This window comes from Orycteropus afer, unplaced genomic scaffold, assembly GCF_000298275.1.
Source record: "Orycteropus afer afer isolate SDZICR_OR568_19922 unplaced genomic scaffold, OryAfe1.0 scaffold00070, whole genome shotgun sequence".
NCBI classification, from domain to species: domain Eukaryota; kingdom Metazoa; phylum Chordata; class Mammalia; order Tubulidentata; family Orycteropodidae; genus Orycteropus; species Orycteropus afer.
This window is the reverse complement of record NW_006921657.1, coordinates 5,392,417-5,416,415: the sequence shown is the minus strand read 5'-3', so window position 1 is coordinate 5,416,415 and position 23,999 is coordinate 5,392,417. Positions and strand designations below refer to the sequence as shown.

Sequence of the window (23,999 nt, the reverse complement as noted above, 5' to 3'; positions counted from 1 at the left end):
GTGGAAATTATCAAACAATATCATTAATACCACATACAAGTAAAATCTTACTGAAGATAATTCAAAAACAATTGCAGGAGTATATTGACAGAGAACTTCCAAAAATGCCAGCTGGATGCAGAAGAGGACGTGGAATAAGAGATATCATTGCTGATGTCAGATGGATCTTGGCTGAAAGATGTTTACTTGTGTTTTATTGACTATGCAAAAGCTTTTGATTGTGTGGATCAAAACAAATTGTGAGTAAGATTGAGAAGAATGGGAATTCCAGAACACTTAATTGTGCTTATGAGGAACCTGTACATACACCAGGTGGCTGTCATTTGAACAAAACAAGAGAACAGTGTGTGGTTTAAAATCAAGAAGGGGGTGCATCAGGGTTGCATCTTTTTACCCTACTTATTCAATCTATATGCTGAGCAAATAATACAAGAAGCTGGACTATATGAAGAAAAATATGGCGTCAGGATTGGAGGAAGACTTTGTACACAGTAGGTGCTCGATATGAACTAATGAATAAGTGAACTAATCAATCAACTGATCTTTGAATGAGACAAGCCATTGGCCTCTCCTGCTTGGACCCACCCTGCCCCTACCAGAGCCCAGTGTCCCAGGAGTGTTGCCATGGCTACAGTGGTAGCATCAGACTTATTGCCTCGCTCAAGTGGCCTTATCAGCTCCCTGGGTACAAACCTTTCTGGTTGTCAGTCCTGGGACTTAGTCATTCCTGCTCAGCAGGAGACTGGAAGTTGCATTCTACACAGATAGATGCGTGAAACTGAAGTGTATATGGTGTATGTGACTATGTATATGAGTGTGTGTGTATGTGTGTGTTGAGGGAGTCTCCCCAAGTGTGACTGTGTGCCCATTTGGTGGTATTCGCCTGCAAGTGTGTTGGAGCAGAGACCTAGGTCAGGGTGAGAAGTATTGTGTGTCCTGGGGCCAGATTCTAAGCTGGAGGTTGGTAATGTGACCATGAATGGAGTGTGGATTTTGATTGAGGAGACACCACTGAGGGTGTTACAGTTGATAATTTTTTCTAAATCAAAAATTAAAGTACACCATTCAACAATGGGCTTCTGAGTTGTGAATGATTTACAGGAAAAAAATAACAAAGATCAAAATTGAATCAGTTAAACCTTTAATACTAAAAACCAAACCCATTGCCATCGAGTCAATTCTGACTCACAGTGACCCTATAGGACAGAATAGAACTGTTCCATAGGGTCTCCTAGGTTGTAAATCTTTATGGAAGCAGACTGCCACATCTTTCTCCTGTATGACAGCTGGTGGGTTCGAACTGCAGAACTTTAACAGAAGGAGCAGTTCACACTTGAGCAGCTGAGCACCAGGGCTCCTTAAACCTTTATTGAAACGAATAAACCTTTATTGAAAAGCTGGAATGATGGGCCTCTAGGCGTGGGGGCTGGGGAGCTGGAACCCAGGCCTGAGTATGTGATGGGAGAGGGTGTGGGAGGCAGAGGCTCTGAAGTTTTTCCTCAGGCAAGGCAAGCCTTTCAGCTCTGCTTTTGGGAGGCTCAGAAGCCCTAAAGGGTCCTGCCAATTTTGGGGGCTCATCTCGAGGTTTCCTGGCTCTCAAGTTCAGCCTCTGGCCCTTGGGACAGGTCAGCGCTGGGAGGGAGCAGGAACAGCCAGACCTCTCTGGTGCTTCACAGTCATCTGTCCTACTCCCCCCCTCAAATTCCAGAAGTTTCGTTCTCCCTGACCCCCATATCTGGTTTGGAATGGGCCGCCCACGTTCCCCCAGCTCTATGCTTCACTGCATCTGATCCCTCTGTAATTGAGTACCTGGTTGAGAGCTGCATCCACCTCTAGGATTGTGTCCTTGGCACATAGTAGAAGCTCAACAAATGTTTGTGAAGTGAATGAATCAAAGAGGAGAGGAGTGAAAGCATGCAGCCCCCTGTTTCCCCAGCAGCAGAGTTCCTGGCTAAAGTCATTTCCTCACACTCAGGCACGTGTGTGCCTCCTCATGGCCCTGTCCTTCCAATGCACAACCACAGCCATATGAAAGCCAGCAGGAAGGGCACCCAGGTCCGCCCCGGCCTCTGCTGGCCCCTGCCAGCACCCTTTGTGGCCAAAGAAGGAAGCCTTAGGCAGGGTGAGGCTAGAAGGACATCCCCTCCCTGATTGGCCCCATGTCACAGCCCTCAAAGCCTCTTGTCTATAACTGATCTGAGACTTGTACAGGTTCACAGTAGCCTATCCCATTTTGGGTGACCCCCTCAGTGTGCTGGGAGGACAGGATGGAGCCTCCACTAACCCAGTTGGGAGTGCGCTGCCTTGCTGACCAACGCAGTTAACTCAGCAGAGGGTTGGCTGAGAACAACCCCTGCCCTAAAGTCTAAAAGAAGAGCAAATTGTCTCCCCTCTGCTTTTTCCCTAATGTGAGAGTTAAAGTGAGCCCACTGTGTGTGGACCCCACAGTAGAGCTGGAGAAGGGGAGGAGCTGTCTACTGCCTGGCTGTGTGCTCCTAAGTTCACTCATGCTCCTTCCACTCTGCTCCTTGAGCCAGCGTCCACTTTAAGTTACCAATGAGTCCTTAATGCTTAATGCTCAGAGAGCAGCCCTGGCCCAGTTGCATGCCACCTGATCTGGGCTACAGTCATACCCAGGAATGCCTCTCTCTTGCAGGAAACACCAACAGCATCTTTGCCCTGGACTACATCAGCGGAGCACTGACCTTGAATGGACTGCTAGACCGGGAGAATCCTCTGTACAGCCACGGCTTCATTCTGACCGTGAAGGTGAGGCCTGGGTGGTGGGCATCTTCATCCAGGTAGATAGGGGCCAGGGACCATTACTCCCAGGCCATTGTGCCAATCCCCAGCCATGTCCCAGGCTTCAACCTTGGCTGGAGGCCTCTGGAAGTGCATCACTTCCACCCTCTCCCCTGTGCTGACTCCTGGGATTTGTGTGGAAGAGAACAACATTTATCAAGTGTGGGGCATATCAGATACCTTGCTGGGCACTTTGCATCCATATCAACCCCATAGGATAGGACTTTTACCCACATTTTGAGGATGAAGAAGTAGAGGCAGAGAAAGTTTAAGTTACCGTTGTGAGACTGCTATAAGGTATAAATGCACAACATAAAACTCCTGACACATAGTAGGTACTCAATTCATAGTCCTCACTTTTATTCCGTGATTCCAAGCTCCCTGTGCCCACTTGAATTCTTGAGTTTACACTTCTTCTGAGGTCTTATCCCATTTCAGAATCTCATAGCTTCCCTCGGGCTATTGCTGAGTAAAAAAAAAAAAAAAAACTCAACTGCTATCAAGTCCATTCTGACTCAGCAACCACCATTGGGTTTCTGAGGCTGTAAATCTTTACCAAAGTAGATTGCCCAGTCTTCCTTCCATGGAGTGGCTGATGGGTTTAAACCACCAGCTTCTGGTTAGCAGTCAAATGCCTTAGGCACTACACCACCAGAGCTCCTTCTTAGTGGTAAGGAAGCAGTATTGTAGTGGGATGGGGGCTGAAGCTGCCAGAAGCCCTGCCTAGATATGGTGGAGCCTCAGCTCCCCACCCGCACTGCAGTCACCTGCCATTCACCTGGTTTTAATTAAAATCAATGACTTGCTAAACCATTCCCTGGGAAACCCATTTAGGGGCGTGGATCCTGCCTGGGCCACAGGGACCTCCCCAGACCCAGCCATTGATTGAGGGGAGGTGTTGACTCAAGAACTGAGAAGAGAGGTCTTGGAAGAAGGCCCTTCATTAGTATGGGGAGGATAGTGCCACCTAGCCTGGTACATAATTGTTCCTCTTGACCTTAAGAGGGCTGGAGCAATGGTAAGAGCTCTGGTGGCACAGTGCCTAAGGCTTTTGACTGCTAACCAGAAGGTTGGTGGTTTAAACTCACCAGCTGCTCCATGGAAGGAAGATGGGGCATTCTACTTCTGCAAAGATTTACAGCCTTGGAAACCCAGTGGGGTCTCTGTGAGTTGGAATTGACTTGATGGAAGTGAATTTGGTTTTTTTGGTTTGGAACAGTGGCATAATGCCTAAGGCATTTAACTGTTAACCAGAAGTCTGGCAGTTCAAACCCACCAGCCACTCCTTGGAAAGAAGACTGGGCAATCTGCTTCCGTAGTGATACCACCTCAGAAACCCAAGGAAGGGTTGCTATGAGTTGGATCTGACTCGATGGCAGTGAGTTTGTTTCATTTGGTTTTTACTCAGCCTCTGGCTCCCCCACCCAGTGCTTAGATCACAGGCCCTCCCAGCTCTCCCCTCCTGTTCTCTGCTCCTCTTGTTGATGAGAGGGGTCAGCTCCAAAAGGAGAGAGCTTCTTGCTAGTCCCAGCACTGCTAACAGCTCACTGTGAGACTCTGGACTCAATTTTTCCATCTTTAAATAGAATGTCAGGTAAGTTCCCAAACTTGGCTGTGAATCTGAATCCCAGGGGAGCTGCTAACAGGTCCTTTCCTTGGGTCTCTCATCCAGAGATTCTGGTTCAGAAAGCTGAGATGGAACTGAGACTGAGTATTTTTGAGCCACAGAACTCTCATCAGGAAGGGCCTAGAGATTGGGCGCCATGGTGCCTGAGGCCGTCTATTCCCAAGTCTGACCTAAAGCCTCACTGTCTAGCACAGTGCTCAGTCCAAAGCAGATGCTCAATTAAGTCTTGAGTAACTGCTTGCACAAAATGTCTTTGCCTCAGTTTCTTATCTGTCAAATTAAATAAGTCTCCTGTTAGATGAGCCACCAAATCTGTCTTGTCCTTCCTACTCCATATCATCCTTTTGTCAGTTTCTAAAATCCTACTGCCTGAGTATGTTAGACTGGGTTCTCTAGAGAAGCAAAACCAATAAAGCTTAGAGAGAGAGAGTGATTTATCTTAGGAAAATGGCTCACACACTTATTGAAGCTGGCAAGTCCCAAGTTCTTGGATCAAACGTCAAGCTGGAGTCTTTTCCTGACTCACACAGCTGCAGGGGCTGACGAGCTCAAGGTTGGCAGGCAGTATACTGGCTGTTGACTCCAATGAATGATGAATCCAAGATCTCCAGGCCGAATGGTGGATTGTTTGCTCACGGACAATTGTAGGTAGTACAACAGAATCCTGAACCACAGAAGAATGTCCCTTTTCCCAGGATGTCCATAAATATACTGGAAGCAGGACACACTCTTAGGGAAACTCCCTTTCAACGGATTGGCTGCTTAAAACATATACATCTGATCCCATCGTTGGAAAAACCCACATCACAATTGCTTAAACCACACAGAATTGTGGTCCAGCCAAGTTGACACACAGCTCCAACTATCACACTGAGTTTGAAACTTACCCTAGCTGTGTAACTTTGGACAAGTTACTTAACTTCTCTGAGCCTCAGTGTCCTCAGCATCAATAAAATGGGGATACTAATGACAGAATCTTCTTTCGGGGTTATGGTAAGGATTTGATGGGATAATTCACATAAAGTACAATGCCTCACAGTGAGAACCAAAACCAAAACCAAACCCCCTGCCATCCAGTTGATTTCAACTCATAGCATCCCACGCTGGGTTTCTGAGGCAGTAAATCTTTATGCAGAAGTAGATTGCCCCATCTTTCTTCCATGGAGTGGCTGGTGGGTTTGAACCTCCAACCTTCTGGTTAGCACTGTGATAGCTTTTATGATTATGGTTGCCTTTACCTCTCGATTGTCCATCCTCTGTCTGCAGGGCACGGAGCTGAATGATGACCGCACCCCATCTGATGCCACAGTCACCACAACCTTCAACATCCTGGTTATTGACATCAATGACAATGCCCCGGAGTTCAACAGCTCTGAGTACAGTGTGGCCATTACAGAGCTGGCCCAGGTTGGCTTTGCCCTCCCCCTCTTCATCCAAGTGGTGGATAAGGACGAGGTGAGTCCCCAGAACACACGACCCATCCAGACCCACAGCTTTTCTTGGACTGTGCAGCCTGGGGAGGATGTTAGGCATCTCTGGGCTCCCAGATCCTCAGCTATAAAATGGTTACACACATTGCTGCAACCCTTTCCCTGCTATGTTCTGAAGATAAACAAGGCTATACAAATCAGTGATCTCCCAACTTTGGGGCTACCTCTACACCCTATGAGAAAACATCTGAGCATACAACTCCAATGTGTGTCTTTATTTTTTTAGAAATTATTCACTTGACCATGGTAAGAAATTATACATGACCATCTTACTAATATAAAAACCAAACCCACTGCCATTGAGTTGATTCTGAGTCATAGCTACCCCCTATTGGGTTCCCTAGGTGGTAAATATTTATGGAAGTAGATTGCCCAGTCTTGCTTCCCCAGAATGGCTGGTGGGTTTGAACCACCAACCTTTTGGTCAGCAGTCAGATGCCTTAGTCACTGTGCTACCAGATCTCCAGTCTTACTAATACAGTATGTATATTATAAGATATTTACACAAAAGATAGAAATTTTCAAAGGTAGAAATAAGCCATAAGTGTATTTCCCATGCCCTGTTGGATTGATCACCTTATGCCCACTCTGGGGTGAACGTACCCAACTTTAGAGGCTCCTAGATTCAAGATAACTTTGACAGAAGTCTTATTTTTGCTCTTGGTCCCCCACTTTTCCCATGTGAGAAGTTCGGGATACTTTCTGAGAGGATCCCAGGCACCAAGAAAATTCAGAAGGGGTTCAGGACACCTGCATCTCTTTGCCCTGGGACCTGCCCTGGCTGAGCCCTGTCTGAAAGGAAGGGACGTGAGCCATTAGTGAGGGAGCAGTTGAGAGGGACAGAGGGAGGGAGGAGGTACCAGGGACCCCATGATCCCCACTGTGCCATCATTGGGCAGGGGCTAGACCTGGACAGGGGCTGCTTTATCTTTCAGCATCCTCAGCCTGCCTCCCACCCAGGATCCTCGTGGCGTCCCATCCCCACTGCTCGTCAGCAGCCACAATCGTTAATAGGATTTCTATTTATTACTGCTGCTCCCCCCGGCCCACTCTGCTCAGGAATTCCATTAGGTTCTCCAGCCTGAGGTGCTTCTCTTCAATTACTCTTCACACGGGGGCCCAATGTCGGCCTTGCTCCAGGCACCGCGTCCTCCCTTACTCCTCCTGCCCCTCTCTGGCTGCCTAGCAAACCACCTCACATGCCTCGTTAGCCCTTCCCCCACATCCTGTTTCTATCTCCCATCAGCTTCTCTCAGTGCCACATTGTTTCCCCAGGGATGCAGGGCCACATGAGCAGATCAGTCTTACAGTGTGTGCATGAATGATGGATGCATGTGTGCAAGCGTGTCTGTGTGTACACTTGTGCTTCTCCATCTCCTGCTAAGTCATTCCATGTACATGTTTAAGATAACTAAAGTACGTTTGAGTTCCTATTGTTTACAAAGAGCTATGTATTTGGTCCTTTGGAGAAGTTTAGGAAGTATAACCTGTGGTCCTTATCCCAAAAGGCTAGCAATGTGTTTGTACAAATATAACCGATCAGTTGCTGTCAAGCCTTTTCCAACTCATGGCGACCCCATGAGTGTCAGAGTAGAACTATGCTCGGCAGGGTTTTCAATGTCTGATGTTTTGCGAGTAGATTTCCAAGACTTTCTTCCAAACCTCCTCTGGTAGACCTGAACCTCCAAGCTTTAGGTTAGTAGCCCAGTACATTAACTATTTACACAACCCAGGGACTCCTGTTCAAATACAGTATGTCCATTTTGAAACATACCCAAAATGTAGCAATTTTAAAAGACAGAGACAAAAAGTATAAGAACAACATATCTTCTCGCACTGTAGTGGGTCATCTTGTGTCCCCGCTGGAGTGCAGGCTCCCCCTTTTAGAGACTGCTGACAAATAGCAACCTCAGAGTTCCCATCCTATGCGTCAGGGTAATAACACTGCCTGAGAGAAGAGAACCACTGAAACTCGTATTGATACTCGAGCCAGACTACAGGCCATGAAGGTCCAGATGAAGAAGGGGCAGTAGGGACTAGGAGGATCAGGAAAAGCATTATGGGTAAGGGAGACAAGAGCTGAGCCTCAAGGCACCGATCAGATGGTGAAAGGGAACACAAGGCAGAAGGCTGGCTGTCGAGGCTGGTGAGGAGAGGCAGAGACCCACAGGTAGATCAGCGAGCAGGCAGTAACCCATGAAGTGAGGCAGGGTTTGCATGGAATACTGGTTGGAAGGTGGGCTGGGCACAACCTCGCAGGGCCTCAAATGCTAGCCCAAGGAATTTGGGCTTGACATTGGAGGCAGCCCAAGAGGGAGACAGCTCGTATAGCTTGTACCCCACCTTGGGTGAAGAGCAAGGCACCACACCATGACTGAGGGCCGGACTCCAGTGCACACGTGCAGTGCTCAGCCATGGTGCCAGCAGGAACAGAAGAGAGGCCCCTGGTACTTGAGTGCTTCCTCAGTGTCCAGATCTGGAAAAATCAGGGATCCTCAGAAAAGAAATCAGGCAGATGTTCTCAAAGAAGTATTTTAAATTGTCATCTCATTTCTTGCCGTTCCCTTTTTGGAGAGAGAATACAGCTGTTGGTGTTTATGTCCTGGTTGAGGTGACTGGATTTGCTGGGCATGGCAGAAAAATATGTTCACTGAGCAACTTTGGAGGCAGGAAGGGAGAGTGAGGAGAGGAGAGAGTCATATTCCTTTATTCCAGGTTCTATTGAACCATGCCATTCTCCCCTGCACTTACAGTCATTGTGATCTTACGATTATTAGTGGGATAATTTCGTTCATGTCTGTCTCCCTATTAGGCTGGCCCATCCACAGCAGGCATCTTGTCCCTGTCTGCTCACCAGGGGAACCCAGGACTAGTGCTCTGCCAGCTATCTGGGAAACCACCACCACCAACAACAACAACACTCATTGCCATCAAGTTGATTCTGACCATTGGGTTTCCAAGGCTGTAAATCTTTATGGAAGGAGATTGCCTCTACTTCCTCCCACAGAGTAGCTGTCGGGTTTGAACCGCTGACCTTATGGTTAGCAGCCAAATGCCTGGTGGAGTTGTGCCTAAGGCATTTGACTGCTAACCAGAAGGCTGGCGGTTCAAACCCACCAGCCACTCCTTGGAAGGAAAGTTGGGCCATCTACTTCCGTAGAGATACTGCTTCAGAAACCCAAAGAAGGGTTGCTAAGATTCTGATCTGACTCGAAGGCAGAGCATTTGGTTTTGGTTACCTTACCCACTATGCCACCAGAGCTCCTTGCTTGAGTTAATGAAGGGTTAAATAATAAAAGCAGCCGTAGCTGGAACATATGTGATCTCTCAACTAGAAATGAGGTAGCCCAGTGTTTCTGCTAAATTCGGTCCTCAGTATCCCTGTGCTGAAGTCCAGTTCCCAGGAGTTTGTGTAAGGAAGGATGACTTCCTCAGAAGTCCACTGTGGGGCGGTAGAGGGTGCTGCTGGTGAACAGAAGGAGGAGGAGGAAGCAGTTCAACCTGTCAGTTGGGACTTTGCTGTAGTCACAGCTAATATGGATGCTAATCTGATTTGCAAAGGCCAGATAGACTCTGTACCATCATCCCCCAAGAGCAAAGATCTGCTCAGTCCCTTTCTGAACTTAGGCTCCACCAGACCATTCAAGACAACAAAGGGGCTTGAAGGAGGTCATTTCTATCTTCCAAGGACTCCATCTGCATTGTCAATTGTCCCTGAGTAATTTCTTCTCCTTGGCCCAGCTATAGAAAACTCAGAGAAGCCAGGGAAGGAAGGGACGGGGGCTGGGCTGCAATCAACAACCGCCCGTTTGTCCAGTGTGACAGTTGAGATGCAAATAGATGGTTGTGATGCAAATCAGGAAAAAAAGAAAAAAAAAAAAAAAGCTCTCCAGGCAAAGGCCACAGAAGTCAGCTTTGGTGTGGCCCATCTCATCTCTGATTTTCAACTTCAAGCCTCATTCCATGGAGCCCAGCTCTTGGGCGTGTCCCGGCAGCCACAGTAAATAACCACACACTCCCCTGCTAGGATTCCTACCACATCCTTACCCGCCCCCCTGCTCTCAACGTATCATTTGTGCTTTTTCCTGTTGGGTCAACTTTTCCTCTCCTGCCCTTGCCTGCAGCTTCCCAGCTTCCCCTCTGCATGGGGTGGGTTGGTTGGGATGCTTGGAATTTTCTATTCTATCTACTGCATTTAAGAACCACTTTCCTCCTTAAGGGAGCTCTGGTAGCATAGTGCCTAAGGCATTTTGACTGCTAAAGGTTGGCGGTTCAAACCCACCAGCCACTCCTTGGAAGGAAGGTTAGGCAATCTACTTCTGTAGTGATACCACCTCGGGAACCAAGGAGGGGTCACTGTGATTTGGGTTCGACTCAATGGCAGTGAAACTTTGGTTTTAGGGTTTACTCAAAGGGAGCTCTGGTGGCATAGTGCCTAAGGCATTTGACTACTAACCCTAAGGCTGGTCCCACCAGCCACTCCTCAGAAGGAAGGTTGGGCAATCTACTTCCATAGTGGTACTGCCTCGGAAATCCAAGGAGGGGTCGTTATGAGTCGGGACCCACTCCATGGCAGTGAGTTTGGTGGTTTTTTTTTTTTTTTTTTCTCCTCCTTAAATGCAGTAGATAATTGGTGTTCTGGATCCTCTGAGGGGTTAAACCAACAGAGGAGAGTGTAGGGGAGGGAGGCAGGTGGACTGTCCCTATAAATACCTGTCAGGGCTTTTGTTTTTAAATATTGTTTTGTATTATCCACAAGCCCTCCAGCTTGACCCAGATAGCTAAAAATTGCCAGTTCCTCTTCCTGCCCAGTCAGGAGAAATGCCATCTATTTACATCACATCTTTTTTCTCAGGAGTTGGAAATGTTTAAACCACTTAATTTCTGTCTCACTTCTGACCAGGGCTTCAAACTGGTTCTTTCCAGTTCAACCCCCTGATGAGAATTTGCATCGCCACCCCAGATATACTGAATCAGAATCTACATTTTAACAATATCTCCAGTTTGTATTTAAAAAAAAAAAAAACTCATTGCCCTTGAGTCCATAGATCCCAGTATATCTGGAATAAGGAGTTCTGGTGACCCAGTGCCTAAAGCATTTGCCTGCTACTGAGAATGTTGGCGGTTCAAACCCACCAGCTGCTCCGTGGAAGGAAGATGGGGCAATCTACTTCCATAAAGATTTACCACCTCAGAAAACTAGTGGAGATCACTATGAATCAGAATCAATTCGATGGCAGTGGCTTTTATATCTGGAGTGGAAACTCAGATTCACTGTATGGGATCCAACCGGAATGAACCAGTTTGAAGCCTTGCTTCTGACCCACAGTGTCTCAGAATGTATACACTGCTGCCTGTGAGAATAGTTATAGAGGAAATGGGTTGGAGTGGGGAGAGGGGGACCGATAACCCCCACAGAGAGGCCTCTACTGCTATGTCTGGATACTTTTGGGAACTGGAATTGTTCACAAGGCCTTCTGACCTCATTCTTGTGCCAGGCCCTTGGCCTGTCTGAGGGACTGTTTGAAACTGAGTCCCTGCATGGTGCAAATGGTTTAAAGTTCTCAGCTGCTAACTGACAGGTTCAAAGTTTGAGTCTCCCCAGAGGCAGAAAGGTGTGCCAATCTACTTCCTAAAAATCACCCACTGAAACCCTGTGGAGCACAGTTCTGCTAACACGCATGGAGTTACCATGAGCTGGCATCGACTTGACAGCCACTGGTGGTAACTTGTATATCAAAACTTATGCAGATAGGGGAGTATTCATTCATTCGCTCAACAAACATGCTAACAAACATGCCTGCCTAATACGTGACTGACACTGTGCTAGGTCCTGGGGAGATGGTGCTGAAAATGTGGGCCTGCCCTTCAAAAGTTTCCTTCCAGTGGGGAGCCCAAGGGAATAAGCACCAACATCATTTCGGGTCGAATATTAACAAAACAATAACCAGAGTGAATGATGAAGTGGTGTAGGAGGCTATTTTAGATTGAGTGTGCTGGGAAGTCCTCAGGAGGAGGTGAGTTTGAGCTGAGGTGAAGTGGTGAGGAGGAGGCAGCTGCCAGGAGCTGCAGAGAGAGCATGTTCCAGAAGCGGGTGCTCCCCTGCAAGGGAAGAGTTCCCAACGAGGGAAATAGCCTGGCATTTTTGAGCCATGGAAAAGAGGCCCATGTGGCTGTCTGGGGGCAGCTTGAGAGAGAGGGAGGAGATGAGGATGTAGTGTCATTAGGGCTAGGCTTTGTCAGGCACCGGGAGGCATTTTCTGTTACGATGACTGCAGTGGGAAGTTAGGGAGTTGACATGGTCTGAGTCACCTTTCTTAAAGATCTCTGATTGCTGTGCTGAAAATGGACTTTCAGGGGTCAAGAGTGGGAGCAAAAAATGTAGCAAAGTTTCCTACAGAGGAAACTCTCCCACCCCCTTGGCCACCTGTTCATCCAGGTACTTTCTAGTGTCCAACTGGAGGCTCTCTTGCAGTGTAACAACTTTCTTCTTAAAGTGTTTACAAGAAGCCTGAGAATCCGCAACCCTCTTATAAGGAACCCCTAAAAGCCCAATAGAAACCACCCTTCAGAACTCCTCCTAGGAGAACACTGAGCCAGCACCTTCAGTCTTTCAACAAAGGCCCTCTTGAGCTAAAATCAGCCCAGGATTTTGAACGCTGACCACAGCATTCTGCTGCTAGGCCTACCCTGCCTGCCCAGAGAAGCTGGTAGAAAGAAATGGAGCCAGATTCTCCCTCCAGACTGCTGCTCAGCTGCTGTGTGATTTCAGGCAGCTCACATCCTCGTTCTGTGCTTTGGTATCTATCTCTGGAAAACCGTGGGTTGGACTGGTCAGTCTGTGAGATTCTGCAAATCCCAATCTTCAAGAGGACCTGGATGGAAGTGGGAGTGTCCCAGCCTGGTGCTTCCACTTCACTTCTGCTCCTGACATTAGGCCGTGTCCTCCTTTCCTTTGCACTTGCTCCCTCTTCAGGCACAGGGGCCTGAGACTCTTTGAGCCTCTAAACTTGCTCCCTCTTCAGGCACAGGGACCTGAGACTCTTTGAGCCTCGTCTGCTCTCACCTCCCCCAGACTGCACACATGCTTGTCTACTTAGTACCACCTGGAGCATCCCTTCTCAGGTTAACAAGTCAGAGGCAGATGGAGTGGTTAAAAATAAGGGCTTTGAAGTCAGACTACCTGGGTTCAAATCCTGGCTCTGCCACTTTTGAGCTGTGTGACCTTAGGGGACTTAATCTTTTTGATTCAGTTATCTCATCTGTAAAATGGAGATAATAAAAATACCTACCTCATATCAAAAACAAAATGGGAGCTCTGGTAGCATAGTGCCTAAGGCATTTGACTGCTAACCAGAAGGTTGGTGGTTCAAACCCACCAACCACTCCTCGGAAGGAAGATGGGGCAATCTACTTCCGTAGTGATACTGCCTTGAAAACCCAAGGAGGGGTCGCTGTGAGTCAGGGCCAACTCACTGGCACATAACAACAACAACAACAACTAAAAACAAAAACAAGTCTACTGCCATCAAGTTGATTCCAACTCATAGTGAACTCTGTAGGGTTTCCAAGGCTGTAAATCTTTATGGGAGCAGACTGCCTCATCTCTCTTCCATGGAGAAGCTTGTGGCTTCGAAATGCTGATGTTTGGTTAGTACCTGAATGCCTTACCACAGCACTACCAGAGCTCCTTACCTACCTAACAGAACCGTTAAAAGAAGATTAAATTAGTTAATACCTGTATTTAGAACAGTGCCTGGCCCATAAAAAGCACTTTCTAAATGTTAACTGTTATTATTGTGAGAGTCCTTGAGGAGTGTAAATTGTTAATGTTCACTCAGCTGCTGACCAAAGGGTTAGAGGTTCGAGTCCACCCAGTGGTGCCTCAGAAGAAAGGCCTGATGATCTAATTCTGAAAAAATCAGCCACTGAAAACTCTGTGGTGCCCAGCTCTGCTCTGACACACACAGGCTTTCCATAAGTTGGAATCAACTCTATGGCAACTAGTTTTGTTGTTGTTGTTGTTGTTTGGGTTTGGTTTTATTATTATTCCCAGTCCTGGAAGATACATATATTATTTTGCCCTTTTTGGAGATGAGGAAGTTGAGATTCAGAGAGGTTAAAGGATTTGCTCGAGGTCACACAGCCAGTATGTGGTGGAGTTTGGCTCTTAGGTCTCAATCCTGTGCTTCTGGAATGTGCTATGTTGTTGTTGTTATTTGCCATCAAGTCGGCCCCGACTCATAGCGACCCCTCCTTGGGTTTCCGAGGCAGTATCACTACGGAAGTAGGATTGCCCAACCTTCCTTCCAAGGAGTGGCTGGTGGGTTTGAACCGCCAGCCTTCTGGTGAGCAGTCAAGTGCCTTAGCCACTATGCTAACAGAGCTCCCAGAATGTGCTATAGGGCCTCCCATTTGTGGCTATGGCTCCCATTCTCTCCTATCTTAGTGGTGGTTTTGCAAATGCTGATGATTTTCACTTCCCCATCTCTGTAGAGGAGATGAGCTTAAACAATAGCATAGACATGAGTGGCCACATCCTGTTAGCATACTTGAATATGAGGAACAATGATGAGAGTGGTGACCTTAAAAGGAAGTGAGGACCCTTCAGTTCATGGGGGCAGATAGTCAGCCTTCTCCAGCTCGAGGCAGGTCCCCTCCAGCGGTCCCTGAGGACTACAGGATTAAGAATTCATTCCATCACAGGGTTTGGGGCCCACTGGGTAGCCATCTCAGAGGTTTGGTCCTACCAGGCAGGTGTCCCCTACCTCTAGCATGGCTGATTGAGAGGCAAGGGCAGGGAAGTCAGGCAACAGGGAGTGCCCGCACCACTACCAGAGGTGATCAGGGACACATCTGGCAGTAGCTAATTCCATAGGATGATGTTTCAGGCAGGAGATAACACGATTCATTTGTTTGAGGGGCATAGAAAAAACAGAGAGAATTACCCACCTCCCCAAGGAGAAAACATCACCAAATAAATAAAAGAAAGCCAATTGCAGAGAAAATGCCATATTCGGGAGCACTGAAGGGGTGGGGGTGGTTAGGAGGGGAGATTGCAATCTTGGCCTTGATTTTTCTCTGTCACCCTCATTTTCCATTCCACATGTGTTCCAGTGCTGTCAGGGAACCACAGCCCACACCCTGTATTTATTTACATTTGTTTTCATGGTTGTTCTGTTAGTCAGTCTGACCAGCCTGTAGCTTCTCCCACCCCTTCTCCCCACACAGCTCTGCACAGGTCGAGCTCGTCGGTATAGACTCTGTGAGCCTCTCCTGAGCTTCAGTCCAGGGATTCTTAACTCAGGAGTCCACTGACCACCCCCACAAAGGCATGCAGGAACCTGGAGAAAGAAAAATGTGCATTTTTATTTTTGCTAACCTCTAACTGCTCTGGTAGCATAGTGGCTACAGCACTTGACTGCTAACCAGAAGGCTGGCGGTTCAAACCCACCAGCCACTCCTCGGAAGGAAGGTTGGGCAATCCCACTTCCGTAGTGATACTGCCTCGGAAACCCAAGGAGGAGTCACTATGAGTCGGGGCCGACTCGACGGCAAATAACAACAACAACAACAACTGAAGCTTGGGAGCTCTGGTGGCATAGTGCCTAAGGCACTTGACTGCTAACCAGAAGGTTGGTAGTTCAAACCCACCAACCACTCCTCAGAGGGGAGATTAGGCAATCTACTTCCATAATGATACTGCCTCAGAAACCCAAGGAGGGGTTTCTATGAGTCGGAGACAACTCGACGGCACATAACAACAACCGAAGCTTAGCGTCTTTCCTTCTACTGAACATAGAAATGAACCACAGTGGTACTAGCAGTACCTGTGACTTTGATCCCGAGAGAAATCTCAGCTATTTTCATATCATATAACACATATCCAAAGGATTGCAAAATACTACTGACACTCATTATTACTTTGAAATTTCAGGCGTTATTAGACCCACTGCTAAACCTTACTATATAATGTATTAGGAAGCACATATACACTACTGTAGCACCATTTTAAAAAATACTTTGATAAGTGTATTTCGAAATAATTAGATGCCTTTGTGATCCTGTGTATTTTACTTTATGTAACTAAAAACGTTATTCTGAGATGTGGTCCATGGGCTTCACCAGCCTGTCCAAGGGATCCATGACACACACAAAAAATTAAAAACTCATCCTTTTGTCCTTGATAGCTATGACTCTTCACCTCACTCCCCGCCTCGGCTTTTGCATGAAGCTGACATTTTTCTAGCTCTTAGCTTTGGCTTTCTTAGCCATGCACCCATTTGGGGTGGAGGTAAGACAGGAGACAAGACCAGGCAAGCCCTGTGCTCTGTGTTATGAACTCAGCTGAGAGTCCATTGTCCAGCTCTGGACTTGACAGGTCCCTGCTCAATTGGGCCCCAGCAGTCCATTCGCCAGCTTCAACTTTGTGATGATGGTGTTCTCTGCCATCAAGTCAGCCTGATTCATGGTGACTCCATGCACAGTGGGGCAAACACAGCTCCGTCCTTCACCATCCTAGTGATCGGTTTCAGATCAGACCATAGGGTTTTCACTGGCTGATTTTCAGAAGTAGATCACCAGGCCTTTCTTCCTACTCTGTAGTGACATCATAGGGGGGTGCAGAGGTATAGACCATACCCCTTGACACTGTTGGATGGGGGTAAAACCAAAATGTCCCCAGGGTCCACAGTGGGTGAGCCAGCATGCAGAGGAATGGGCCCCCAAGGCACTGCCATTGCTAGGATTGGTGTCACCCATCACCCAGTGAAGTAACACATCATCACCACCACATCCCCAACCTCATCCACCATGTGGGAGGGCCATGCTGCCTGCCATTGGATGGAGAAGAGGATCTCCGCCTGGGCCAATAGAAGATAGGAGGAGTTGTGGAGAGAGTGGGGCCAGCAGCAAGAGGGGCCAGTGGGGCTGGGCAGAGCTGAGCTTGGCCCTTCATAGGGGCTGGGTCACTCTGCTCACCAGGGGAGGGTTGCTGGCCAACCCCATTCACGTGAGTGTAACACCATAAGTTACTGCATTGGTGACCCCTTCCCTAGTGACACCACTGCTACTCTGTTTTAGTCTGGAAGCTCTGCTGAAACTCGTTCAGCATCATAGCAGCATGCAAGCCTTCGTTGGCTGATTGGTAAGGAGGTACATTGATCAGGAATTGAACCTGGTTTCCCACATGTTGTTGTTGTTGTTATGTGCCGTCGAGTCAGACCAGACTCATAGCGACCCCTCCTTGGGTTTCCGAGGCAGTGTCACTATGGAAGTAGATTGCCCCATCTTCCTTCCGAGGAGTGGCTGGTAGGTTTGAACCGCCAGCCTTCTGGTTAGCATTCAAGTGCCTTAGGCACTATGCTACCAGAGCTCCTAGGAGGTGAGAATTCTACCACTGATCCACCAGTGAGCCACTAATCTCTCCCTACCTGCTGATGTGGCCCTGGGCATAGACCTCCAGTGTTGCTAATTTCCTAAGCAATTTTAATTAGAAACCAAACACTAGACACAGTGAAGAGGTGGGGGAGATGGAAGGGCAGGCTGCTAGCTTCCCAGAGGCTGATGTATGTTTTTCGGTATCTGTGGATGTGGGATTTTCTGATTATTCAGACTCTTCTTCCCCCTCCATTAAGGAGATAATTGGGATCTGGCTGGAAATCACCAGCCACCTGGAACAGTTGATCAGGGCCCACCAAATCCCCCCACCCCAGGAGGTATAAAGGAAATAAATGCAATGCCGCTGACATTCTCTGCCTCTCACCCAGCTTGTGATTTCATCAACGAAGTAATGCTGAGGAGGCAGGTTGAGGGCTCTTGACCAAAAAAGCAACCAAGGCAAGGCAGGTGGAAAAGTGGAGGCCAGCATTGCCTTTCCCCCATGCCCTAGGCCAGGGGGACCCCACCTGGCTTTGCACCAGGATCCCAGGCCCAGATTTCTTTTGTCTCTGAAAGATTCTCGGGTGATTCTGATGTATAACAGGGGCCAAGAGCCAGACCAGAGTGATGTCAGCGCTGGCATTCACAGCTGTACCTGGAGTACCTGGTACTCTGGTGCCCCCACTCTCTGCATTGGGCAGAGGTCTCTTTGCAATCCCTGTGTTGTCTCACAGCCTCGGCTCACATTTCTCAGATCCCTCCCCCAAGATTTAGACTTTCCAGGAAAATATCTGTTGACTTCAAAGCAGGGCTTTGAACTGTTTCAAACCAATTCAGGCATGGTTAATGAAACAAAATTAGAACAGATCCAAATTTTAAAAATTTAGGTGTAGAAGAATGATAGCCAGAATGGGAAAAATTAATGAGTTGAAGTGCTGGAATGGGAGACTTGGAAGATGTATAGTGAGCCCTTCACGAGCTGATGTGGGAGACTGGGTCATTGCCACAATTGTAGAAAGCAACACATATTCAAAGCAGCATGGTCAGCTGCCATCTTTGAAAGGGGCACTGCTGTTTCCAACTGTACCATTCAAGAGATTTGGTTGTTATTCAATGTGCACATAGCCCCTGTTTTCTAAGAGCAAGATTATATTTCTAGGAAAGCATCAACCGATAACTTTTCCTGTTCAGTTAATCACTTTAGTCAGCTACATTTTACTAATTTGGGCCCATCCATTCCAATTTCACTTCATCGGCCATGACTGAACCAGGAAGAACTGGTTCGAAGCCCTGCTTCAAAGCATATCTGCTCTAGAAGTGGAGCCAGGGGAAGCAGGATGGCACTGCCTGTGCTTTTTCCCATTAATTTCTCCCCAGTTGTCTTCACCAAGGCTCTTATTATGACAATGGTGATTATAAGGATTTTTCTGTCCGTGGCTCATCTCATGGTGTGATTTCTGCCAGCATGCTAAGCTCCCACCTCCTTGAGGATCAGAGGGTGTCCTTGGTGGTGATTCAGACACCTCTGAATTTAGTCTCATCTGTAAATCTAATTAGCATGCTATTTACACCAGGCCCCTTAGCCCTAGGAGAGAGATGTGAAGCTGGGCCTATTTGGCGGCACTGGTGCCAGTACCTCTTCCTCACCCCCTCCCCAACTCAGTTCCTGTGGCTCCCAACAGCTGGAGTCCAACTTTCATGTTGGATTTGGGGAATTGGTCCCCCTCCACTTACCTCCCTGGTGGTCTCCTTCCCTGCTGCCACCATCACACACACTCCTAAGCAGAGCTGACATGGATGGAGGGAATGGGAATCATTTTATCTGAGGAGTCATGCTTGCTCCACTAAGTGCAGTGGCTAGGTCTTCCTGAAGACCCCCACTGAGATCAAGCAAAACTAACAAATTTCAACCTCGTCCTCTACCTTTCTCCATTGCCTCTGGACTGGCCCATGCCCCTTCACTGTTGTCACTGGGGAGTCCCTTTTGGTCTCAGAACAGTATATTCCTCCACATTCCTCCTGCCTGCCCCATTCACCAGCCCCTGCCACACCCCCAACAAGAACAGATAGTGTGTTCTGTTGATCACCTGCCTTGAAAGGTGGGGGTAAGCTCAGCTCAGCTGGGAGTTTTGTCTCGCCCCATCACTGTGATCATGAGCTGTGAAATGTCCTAATCAACAAGTAACAGGAAGGTGAAGAGTCCTGCTGGGCAGCTGTGGAGAAGGAGGGGCTCCTGCCTCAGATCCCATGCCCAAGTCCACTTTCCTGACTTCCTGTTGGCTCCATCCCCTGGAAGGAGCAATAGTGCAGGCACTGGGGGTGGGGGAGCCCTAATTTGTAGCATTTGGTGCTCTCCGTGGTGTAATACTCCTACCATGGCTGATTTTAAGCTGCCAATGTGATGTCAACAGGCTCTCATAGATCCTGGAAATGTGGGGGTGGGGGACAGGAAGAGGTTTCAACAGCACTGTTAATACTGTATACCTGGAGGTATGGGGCAGGCCCGCCATCTCCCTTTCCAAGCCTCAGTTTCTCCATCTGTTACCCACTTAATTTGAAAAAGGAATTGAGAGTGAAAAGAAAGGTTTAAGAATCATGGTTGTTATCCATTTACATCCTGGCTAAAATGTATAGATGTCCTCCTCTCCTTTGCCCTGACAAGTGGCCTGAGTCTAGCATCAATAGGTGGATGATACTACTGCTTTCTTCACATGAGTAAAACCAGGCTCAGAGAGAGAATTTTCTTTTATGTAAGATAACACAGCAAGACAAAAGATACTCAATGGCTAGCTAAGCATGCAGGGTAGCATGTGCTCACAGGCCTTGGGCAGGAAGTGTAAGAGATGTCCTAGAATGGCTTCTTGATTGAATGGGAGATGGAAATGCATTCATTCATTTGTTCAACAAGTATTTGTTGAGCACCTTCTAAGTCTCAGGAGCTATTCTAGGTACTACAGATGCTTCAGTGAACACAGTGGACAAAGTCCTACCTTTGGGCAGCTTACATTCTAGTGGTGAAAGACTAAAGACACAAGTTATATATACGACAGTGATGGTAAGAGTCAGGGAGAAAAATAAAGCAGAGTAAGGACCTTAAAGGAGTACTGGGGAAGGGTTGGGTGGTCAGAGGAGGCCTCTCTGATAAGATGACATTTGAGGAGAGACCTTGGTGGAGTGAGGTGGGGAGGCAGGGCATTCCAGAGGCTGGGGACAGAAGTGCAATGGCCCTGAAGCAAGAGTGTGCCTGCACATCAAGGAAGAGCAAGGAGACCCCTGTGGCTAGAAGAGAGCACTGGGAGAGGAAGTCAGAGAGTCCAAGGGGCTGCAGACTCTGTAGACCTGCGGGCCTAAGGCCCTTGCCTGCTAACCAGAAGGCTGGCGGTTCAAACCCACCAGCCACTCCTCAGAAGGAAGGCTGGGCAATCTACTTCTGCAGTGATACTGCCTCAGAAACCCAAGGAGGGGTCGCTATGAGTCGGGTCCAGCTGGACAGCATATAACAACAACAACAACAAGGAGCAGGGGAGAGGCTTGATTTAATTGAAGTTTCAAAAGAACAGTCTGGCTGACAGGGGATAAATAGACAGTAGAGGGCAGAAACCAAAGAGGGACACTGGTTAGAGGCAGTTACAGTCATTCAGAGGAGACATGGTCATGGAAGGGTGAAAAGTAGTCAGCTCCTAAATCTACTTTGAAGGGAGAATTAGTAGGATTTGTTGATATGTGTGAGGAGAGGGGACTGAGGGAGGGAGGGAGTTAACAATGACCACACAAGGGTAATAACTAGAATGGAGCACTTACTTAAGAAGATGGTAAGCAGCAGATTTAGGGAAGTGAAGGTGGAATCTGTAGGTTAACTCTCAGCATATTACATTTGACGTGTTTGTTAGACATCGAATGGAAATGCTGAGAATGCAGCTGGGTGTGCTGGTAAATGTCAAACAATTGGATCCAGGGTGAGGGTAGGGGCTGATTTGTAGCATTTGGTGATCTCTGTGGTATAATACTCCCACCATGACTGATTTCAAGGTGCCATTGTGAAGTCAACTGGCTCTCATCTATCCTGGACATTTAGTAGTTCGCTTTCAAAAGCCCAGAGCCAAGCTGGACCCAGCCACCACCAGATGGATCCAGGCTGGAGGTGGAAAGGTCTGAATTGTATCTAAAGCTGTGGTTCCAGAGGAGCTCACTTAAGGAAAGGAGTGTGTGTGGATAGTAGCAGAGAAGCAGGCTGAGAACTAGGCAGCCCCAGTGCACTGTTACAATTCACTTTAGGGAACATGAGGATGAATCAACAAAGACGTGAGGGAGGTGGAGGCTCAGGGGAACCAGTAGAGGATGGAGGAATAACTGAGGTGGTGGAGAGTTAGCAGTACTAGAGGCAGGATTCAGAAGATGGACGATTGCAGCCAGAGGAGGCAGCTGCCCTAACATCTATCAATAGTCAGCCAATTAGCATATGTATCTGTGTTTACTTTTCTGTTTTCAGCATAATGACTTGTTTTAATTGCCCTCATTAGGAAATAATATCCAATTCTGCTAACATTACAGAGCAGGCCTACCAGGCTTTTTTTTTTTTTAATCCACTTGGCCCTCTTCTCCCGCCTGCTTCCAAAGCCCTCCTCTGGCACATTGGATGGCTAACCTTCTTAAGTGTGATGCAAGATTTCACCTTCCCAGCTCTGCTGGTCCATGCAAAGATGCTCACAAGTCTTGATAGGGATGTTGTTGTCAGGTGCCATTGAGTCAGCTCTGACTCATAGGGACCCTATGTATACGGAAACACTGCCCAGGCCTGCACCATCCCCACAATCACAGCCATGTTTGAGCCCATTGTTGCAACCACTGTGTCAATCTATCTTACTGAGGGCTTTCCTCTTTTCACTGACCTTCTACTCTACCAAGCATGATGTCCTTCTCCAGGGACTGGTCCTCCTGATAATATGTCCAAAGTACATGAGATGAAGTCTCGCCATCCTTGCTTCCAAGGAGCATTCTGGCTGTACTTCTTCCAACACAGATTTGCTTGTTCTTCTGGAAGTACATGGTATATTTAATATTCTTCACCAACACCATAATTCAAAGGCATCGATTCCTCTTTGGTCTTCCTTATTCATTGTCCAGTTTTCACATGCATATAAGGTAACTGAAAATCCTATGGCTTAGATCAGTTGCACATTAGTCCACAAAATGACGTCGTTGCTTTCAAACACTTTAAAGAGGCTTTCTGCAACAGATTGGCCCAAATAAATACATTTTTATTACTTGATTTCTTGGTTGCTGTTTCCATGGGCATTGATTGTGGATCAAAGTAATTTCAGTATTTTTTCCATTTATCATAATGTTGCTTATTGTTCTGGTTGTGAAGATTTCTGTTTTCTTTATATTGAAGTGTAATCCATACAGAAAGCTGTAGTTTTTGGTCTTCGTCAGTAAGTGCTTCAAGTCATCTTCACTTTCAGCGAGCAAGGTTATGTCATCTGCATACTGCATGTTGTTAGTTAGTCTTTCTCCAATTCTGATGCTACATTCTTCTTCATATTGTCCAGCTCTGAATAAGTATGGTGAAAGCATACAACCCTGACACACACCTTTAAACCATGTATCCCTTTGTTCTGTTCGAATGACTGCCTCTTGCTCTATATATAGGTTCTGCATGGGCTTAATTAAGTGTTCTGAAATTCCCATTCTTTACATTGTTATCCATAATTTGTTAGGATCCACACAGCCAAATGCTTTTGTGTAGTCAATAAAACACAGGTAAACATTTTTCTGGTATTCTCTGCTTTCAGCCAAGATCCATCTGACTTCAGTAGTGATAATCCTCATTCCACATCCTCTTCTGAGTGTGGCTTGAATTTCTGGTAGTTCTCTATGTGCTGCTGCAACTGTTTCTGAATTATCTTCATCAAAACTTTATTTGGATGTGAGATATTATTTGATAATATCTGCATTCTGTTGAATCACCTTTCTTTGGAATGGGCACAAATATGGATCTCTTCCAGTTGGTTGGTCAGACAGCTATCTTCCAAGTTTCCTAGCATAAAGGAATGAGCACTTCCAGTGTTGCATCCATTTTTTGAAACATCTCAGTTGGTGTACTGTCACTTCCTAGAGCCTTGATAGGGATGAGGCTGTTCTAAAATAAGCAGACCACTAAGGTGAAGTGGGAGTCCCTGGGTAGCACAAATGGCTGATGAGCTTGGCTGCTAACTGAAAGGTTGAAGGTTCAAGTCCACCCAGAGGTGCATCAGAAGAAACTTCTGGTGATCTGCGTCCAAAAACTCAGCCATTAAAACCCTTTGGAGCATACATCTGTTTTGACACACATGGGATCACCATGAGTCAATGTCAGGTTGAAAACAACAACAAGGTAAAATGAAAGTTAAATTAATATCAAAGACTTCATGCTGAGTGTGAGAAACCAATCTCAAATTGTTACATTCTGCATGATTCTATGACATTCTTAAGAGACAAAACTATAATGACTGAGAATAGATCAATGGTTGCCAGTGGTAGACAGGAATTGTTGTTGTTATGTGCCATTGAGTCAGCCCCAACTCATAGCGACCCCTCCTTGGGTTTCCGAGGCAGTATCACCATGGAAGTAGATTGTCCAACCTTCCTTCCAAGGAGTGGCTGGTGGGTTTGAACCGCCAGCCTTCTGGTTAGCAGGCAAGTGCCTTAGGCACTATGCCACC

At 47.2% G+C, this 23,999-nt stretch overlaps 1 protein-coding gene across 1 annotated transcript in view; it reads left to right on the top strand.

Moving 5' to 3' along the window:
• Window positions 1-23,999, top strand: part of CDH23 (cadherin related 23) — a 542,121-nt gene that overhangs the window by 285,538 nt on the left and 232,584 nt on the right. The window contains exons 9-10 of the mRNA XM_042780917.1: window positions 2,657-2,769; window positions 5,696-5,884. Of these exons, the coding sequence (XP_042636851.1) occupies window positions 2,657-2,769; window positions 5,696-5,884 (302 nt within the window). The remainder of the gene's footprint in view (window positions 1-2,656; window positions 2,770-5,695; window positions 5,885-23,999) is intronic.